Below are 7,106 nucleotides of genomic sequence, written 5' to 3'. Positions count from 1 at the left end.
TCCTCATTTTCACGCATCAGATTAGTGTATCTCGCGCATCAGATTAATGTATCAGCGCTTATATTATTGTGTCCGTTTGAGGGATTTCTGTATTTATAAACTTTTAAGGGATAGATGTAATTTTGCCTTAAAAGTATGTGATTTCTGTAATTTGCCCAATTATAAATAGTAATGTGTCCACGTGGGCACATAAATACCTTTAAAATACACTATTAAATAGTTCAGGGGGTAAAAAATACGGTATTAAATAGTCTAGGAAGGTAATAGGTTCTTATGAAAGTTTAGTATCACAACAACAAATCCGACCAAAGTTGGGATATTTTTCAGACCCTTATCCCTTTTTTTTTATCTATCTTCTTAAATGAAATCCTTCAATAACAAGCGGCGTAATATTTAAATCTCGATAAATAATAGGTTCGTCTCTTTTCCCTTTTCTCCTTCAAAATCATACTTTTATCTACAATAGTTAGACATCATAATATATATATATATATATATAATATAAACACATTATATATTACGCTATTATCTTTAGACGAAAGTCCAACAAATTTCTCTTATGTCTCATCATTATATGGACTTCACAAAATGAATTTAACGATTTTTTAAATATATTTTATTTTATTTTTACTTTAAACCATAAATTTTAATTGAGCCATTTCTAATGATAACTTTGTAGGATGTGAGATTTGATAACATGAATCCATAAACCTGTGACATATAAAAAACATATAAACGCGTTTTTAATTAGAGATTAAAAGAAGGATTAACAAAATATTATCAAGGGGATTGATTAGACAAAGTGGTTGGTGAGGTGATTAATTTTATTTTCTTTTTGGCTCCCATCATGATAATCCTACAATAAGATTTGTTATTGTCATTAGTTCTAAGTACCAATACTAAAATAAATGCAGTAAAATTACATCATAAAAACATGATGTGGTATGTATAGTCTCCTTTTTATTAGACTTTGAATAAATTAATAATCTAAACAGCAAAATGAGCTTTTTGCTTTTTTTTAAAGAAAAAAGTGATCGTAGGTGGGATTTCTTTTTAAAAAATCTTGTGATATAAAGACGTTATGAAATTTTCTAAAGATATATTAATATTTAAATAAAAAGCTAAAATTAAATTATTGTCAAATATTAAACATGTTTATTATGATTTTGGAATGAGCAAATAAATAATTGAAAAATTACTTGGGTAAGTACGTTTTAATATATAATAATTGATTTTAGCGATACTTTTAATTTATTACCATTTATAGTAACACATAACAATATTATGACGAATATGCACTATGTATTAAAAGTGAATTATGATGCAATTTAGATGTATTATGTTTTAAAATATATTATACTTGTTTGATAATAAATTGACACAATATATTATAAGTATATTAAAATGTATATTAAATGTATCATCTATCAATAAAACTTGTATTATATGTGTTTTATAAATTATTATCTATAATATATATTAAAATTGTATTATAAATATATTATAAGAATTCAAGTAAAAAAATGTTATTGCTATAAATGGTAAATATTTTTTTAATATAACATATTTATGTAAATTTTCCAAACCAAGAAAAATAGGGACAGAATTATGATTTTGCTTACAAGTTAGGTGTTTTGGTCCATACTTTATACTTATGTTTAAAAATCGCTTCATCTATGTCTTTAAACGAATGTCCAAAAAATTTCTCTTATGTCTCATCATTATATGGACTTCACAAAATGAACTTAACGATTTTTTAAATATATTTTATTTTATTTTACTTCAAACCATAAATTTTAATTGAGCCGTTTCAAATGATAACTTTGTAGTATGTGAGATTTGATAACCTCAATCCATAAAGCTGTGACAAATAAAAAGACATATAAACGTGTTTTTAATTAGAGATTAAAGAAGGATTAACAAAATATTATCAAGGGGATTAATTAGACAAAGTGTTTGGTGAGGTGATTAATTTTATTTTCTTTTTGGCTCCCATCATGATAGTCCTACAATAAGATTTGTTATTGTCATTTTAGTTCTAAGTACCAATATTAAAATAAGTGCAGCAAAATTACATCATAAAAACATGATGTGGTATGTACCGTCTCCTTTTTATTAGACTTTGAATAAATTTATAATCTAAACAAGCAAAATGAGTTTTTTGCTTTAAAAAAAAAGTGATCGTAGGTGGGATTTTTTAAAAAAAACTTTGTGATAGATGTCATGCGATTTTCTAAAGATATATTAATATTTAAATAAAAAGCTAAAATTTAATTAATTTCAAATATAAAACTAGTTTATTATGATTACGGACTGAGCCAATAAATAATTGAAAAATTATGTGGATGAATACGTTTTAATAAATAATTATTGATTTTAGCGATACTTTTGATTTATTACCATTTATAGCAACACATAACAATATTATGATAAATTTGCATTATGTTGTAAAAGTGAATTATGCATGCAATATATATGTATTATGTTTTAAAATATATTATACTTGTTTGATAATAAATTGACACAATGTATTATAAGTATATTAAAATGTATAATAAATATATTATCCATCAATAAACTTGTATTACATGTGTTTTATAAATTATTATCTGTAATATATATTAAAATTGTATTATAAGAATTCAAATAAAAAAATGTTATTGCTATAAATGGTAAATATTTTTTTAATATAACATATTTATATTAAGTTTCCGAACCAAGAAAAATAGGGGCGGAATTATGATTTTGCTTATAGGTTAGGTGTTTTGGTCCATACTTTATAGTTTAAAAATCGTTTCATCTACATTTATAATTTTTTCAATACACAGCTTCAGATAATAACTAATTTACTGTATTTTGAAAATCTTATCTTCTGTCACTTTCTCCCAATATTGCCTTATAAGCAAAAAAGAAAAAAGAAAAGTTGATGGACTAGTTATCAGTATGATGCTACAGTTTACTTTAGCTATAAAAACCCATCAAAGAATTCAGAATTTTGATATTACCAAACATGGCAAAAAAAAACTTTGTTTTACACTATAATATACTGTTAGTTAGTTTCTTGATATTTTTGTTTTTGGTAACAGAAGGGGCACCTCAGAGTGCACTGGTAACTCAACTCCCTGGATTCAATGGCACTTTTCACTCAAAACATTATGCTGGGTTTGTATTCTTTTTGTGTTTTTTGATAAAAAGATGTAAACTTTATCTTCATTTTTGTATTTTTCTGAATGTTTGGGTTTTCAGGTATGTTAATATAGATGAAAGTCATGGCAAGAATTTGTATTACTACTTTATTGAATCTGAACGAAATCCATCAAAGGATCCAGTTGTTCTTTGGCTTAATGGTGGACCTGGCTGTTCAAGCTTCGATGGCTTTGTCTATGAGCATGGTACATAACAATCCCTTTGTCGAAAAATTACATTTTATGTACAAGGTTAAATTTTTTTTTTTTTTTTTAATGTATATATAGTAGATGAAGATCCCCTTTTGACATAGAGTGAGGGACTAATAGCGCATTTGGTTATTAAAAGTGTATTTTCACATGTTGTAGTTGATAACCTCCTTTATTCTTCATGTTAGTAGTTCCATTTTTGTGGAAGCATACACTAATGTTTATATTAGAGTAGACTGTCTACATCCCGAACCCTGCTTACATGGGATGGTTAAAGTAAAAGATGTGAATTGGAAATGTAGTCCATAGAGATGCATATTACTAGTTTTTTTTTTTTTGGTAATAAGGAAATGTATTTCTTTACATTGCAGGGCCTTTTAATTTTGATTTTGGAAAGCCAAGTGGTAGCCTGCCTTCTCTGCATAACAATCCATACAGTTGGTCAAAGGTTATTATTTGTGTTAATTCTACTTTGATCATATGCTTACATTTCATTAGCCACTCATTATTATTTGATTCTTCCAGGTTTCCAATATAATATATCTGGACTCTCCTGTTGGTGTTGGATTGTCTTACTCGGGAAATAAATCTGACTATGTGACAGGAGACTTAAAGACTGCATCTGATAGCCACTCATTTCTCCTCAAGGTAACTACATAAACTTGATTCGATACTTAAATTTACTAGTTTTACGCTAGCAATCAACCTACTGCGATACTCCTTTATTCGGGACTGGCAATGTGAGCAGCTTACACCGGTGGAGTTCTAAGTTTTATAGTTGTTCCATATAATATAATTCATTTATGTCTTTGTCCTTCTAACTCATTCATGGTTCAACTAAATGATTCTCTCTCTCTCTAGTGGTTTGAGATCTATCCGGAGTTCCTCACGAACCCATTTTACATATCTGGAGAGTCTTATGCTGGAATATACGTGCCAACTCTGGCTTCTGAAGTAGTAAAAGGTAATCTGGATGATAAATGAACATGTATTGGTTGGTGCTAGGCAGGGGATAAATAAACTAACCTTCTGCTGCTTATGTTTTTTAGGTATTGATGCTGGAGTAAAGCCTGCTATCAACTTTAAGGTATAATACATTTCAAGATTTTCACGTGTTAACTAGTTGTCTAGGCTGTAAACTCTTTACGTTCTATTGCGGACAGGGTTACATGGTGGGAAATGGTGTGACAGATGACAAAACAGACGGTAATGCTCTTATTGGATTTCAACATGGTATGGGCCTCATTTCAGATCAATTATTCGAGGTATTTGCTTCTTCTTGTTTAACTTTTTATTGCTTGAATCATTTGACATGTTCCAACTTATTGTAGCATAACACATAATTGGAGCCTTACTAGCTTCTGGTATTTATGAGGAAGGTTTATCAAACATAGATGAAATTGCCTGAAGATAGTTGTCAATTCTAATCCGCCAAAAAAGATGTCACAATTGGTCTCTGATTATTCTGTTTCATGCTCAGGAAGTTAATGCTGCATGCAATGGAAATTTCTACGAACCATCGCTAGAGGAATGTATAAAGTTGTTTCAGAAAATTGATCTGGTAAGGAGTTGTCATTTTGTCAAGACAACAATTCATTGCTCTGCTGTATTTACCCAAATTCACCTTTTTGCCTATTGCAGGTACTTAGTGATATAAACATCTATGACATTCTAGAACCATGTTACCACAGCAAGGAACCTAGTTTAATTACCACTAATAGCTCAAGATTGCCTATGAGCTTTCGTAAACTAGGTGAGACAGAAAGGCCTCTTCCTGTCAGAAAAAGAATGTTTGGCCGCGCATGGCCTTTTAAAGCTCCAGTAAAAGAGGGACGTGTCCCAACTTGGCCGGAGATTCTCAATGGTGTAGCAGTCCCTTGCACTGTAAGTCATTCTTGATATTCTGTTAACTTTTGTTTGTTCTCTAATGGTTCTCCGTTGAATTCCCAACTAAACTAATTTTATATCAAAACATGTCCATTGCTCTACCTATGCATACTGTACTGTTTATCTTTTAAGCATTCTTATGCACTTTTAAGTTCAGCTGTTGTAAATTTTAAGTTCTTTCAAGTTTATTTTGTCCCCTCTTTTAGAATCATGGTGGTTTAATCTTCAACAGACACATAATCTGAAATGAAATATGCAGGATGATCGTGTTGCTACTCTGTGGCTCAACAATGCAGATGTTCGTAAAGCTATTCATGCAGAACAAGTAAGATACAGTTTTCTCATCTTATACTAGCTTTAAAGATGATGATTTACCTTTACTCAAAAAGATAAATAAAAATAGAGTTGGTGATTATGGTTCAATCCTATGGTACAACAGACAACAGTGATAGGTCCCTGGGAGCTATGCACAGACAAAATAACCATGTATCATGATTCTGGAAGCATGATTCCGTATCACAAAAATCTCACAGCTCGGGGCTATCGGGCAATCATATACAGGTTCAATAGATTACTAAGTCTCTTGACTTCTCTCTATGCATTTTTTTGTGATATTTTCTCTATCGAAGTAACTATAACATGTTCTTCCACTATACTCATGTAATAGGCTGCCAAAGGAAAATGTTGTTAGTGAACATGTACCTGATCACATGCAAAACGATTATGTTCTTTTTTGGTTTCTTGCAGTGGGGATCACGATATGTGTGTACCATACACTGGTTCAGCACTATGGACAAGATCACTTGGATATCCGATTGTTGATGAATGGAGGCCTTGGTATGTGAATGAACAAGTTGCAGGGTATGTTCCCGTTTTCACCTTCTAAATCCTCGTCATGTTTAACCTCTCTAGCTAATACTGTTGCAATTCTGCAATATCCATTTCAAATGCTTAAATGTTTGTGCAGTTTCATTCAAGGTTATGACAACAACCTCATTTTTATGACTGTTAAGGTATGTTCATATCAAGAAAGTTTTTCATTTTTCTGTTTTTTATTCTTTGATTTAATTGATTGATTCCGATATCTTCAGGGAGCTGGACACACCGTGCCAGAGTACAAACCACGAGAGGCGTTGGCGTTCTACGCCCGCTGGCTAGAGGGCAAGAAGATATGATAATATGAATAATGAAGGCTGAATTAGTAGACGTTGTTAAGTCCAATTATTTCTGAGATTTTTCTATGACTCTTAACAGGAGAATAATAGGGAGAAGAAGGATATTGGATTTTTATCATGTATTGATGTCTGCAATAAGAATTAGTATTTGTATGTTATCCAATGTACGTTGTGACTGTTATGGCATGCTTATATTAACTTGCTTTGAATCGAGGATTTATTGGAAACAACATCACTATCCCATAAAAAGTAAGGGTAAGATCAATCTGTTGTATTTTATCCTTCTCAGACCTCATTTATGAAATTTTATTGAGTATCATGTTGTTGTTGTTGTTGTCATGTTGAATAAGTAGGTGTGAACTAAAACCAAAAAGCTAAATGATCTCGCATGCTCGATGTGAGAGATTCTTCATACCATGTTAGAAAAAATAGCTACAAATAAAGATAGATTTGTTATTGTGATTAATTCTAAGTATCAACATTAAAATAGGCGTGTCACATCGTGCATGCAATAACTTGTGATGTGTAATATTTTTCTACAAATATATATATATATATATATATATATTAAGGTATTTGATTGTTACAAATTACACAAAAATAGTCGTATAATGGATATTATTATTATAACATTGTCTTTAATCAACCT

General features: G+C 30.2%; 1 protein-coding gene across 1 annotated transcript; it reads left to right on the top strand.

The window, feature by feature from the left end:
* The first annotated feature begins 2,942 nt into the window (after positions 1–2,942).
* Positions 2,943–6,725, top strand: LOC102586295 (serine carboxypeptidase-like 20). The gene is made up of 14 exons (XM_006352592.2): positions 2,943–3,162; positions 3,247–3,392; positions 3,767–3,843; positions 3,921–4,043; positions 4,257–4,359; positions 4,445–4,482; positions 4,559–4,660; positions 4,876–4,956; positions 5,037–5,279; positions 5,542–5,607; positions 5,722–5,843; positions 6,030–6,143; positions 6,250–6,295; positions 6,374–6,725. Exons 1-14 carry the CDS (start codon positions 3,011–3,013, stop codon positions 6,455–6,457), a joined length of 1,497 nt encoding a protein of 498 aa, XP_006352654.1. The 5' UTR covers positions 2,943–3,010; the 3' UTR covers positions 6,458–6,725.
* Positions 6,726–7,106: the final 381 nt, after the last annotated feature.

This window comes from Solanum tuberosum, unplaced genomic scaffold (assembly GCF_000226075.1).
Source record: "Solanum tuberosum cultivar DM 1-3 516 R44 unplaced genomic scaffold, SolTub_3.0 scf00150, whole genome shotgun sequence".
Taxonomy (NCBI): Eukaryota; Viridiplantae; Streptophyta; class Magnoliopsida; order Solanales; family Solanaceae; genus Solanum; species Solanum tuberosum.
The sequence above is the reverse complement of the archived record's forward strand: the minus strand, read 5'-3'. Positions and strand labels throughout refer to the sequence as shown.

Excerpts from the sequence above, each read along its gene's own strand:
- LOC102586295 (XM_006352592.2), top strand. The coding sequence starts at position 3,011 with ATGGCAAAAAAAAACTTTGTTTTACACTATAATATACTGTTAGTTAGT. Across the intron at positions 4,360-4,444 it reads GGCTTCTGAAGTAGTAAAAG|GTATTGATGCTGGAGTAAAG; the intron begins GTAATCTGGATG and ends TATGTTTTTTAG. Across the intron at positions 5,280-5,541 it reads GTGTAGCAGTCCCTTGCACT|GATGATCGTGTTGCTACTCT; the intron begins GTAAGTCATTCT and ends TGAAATATGCAG.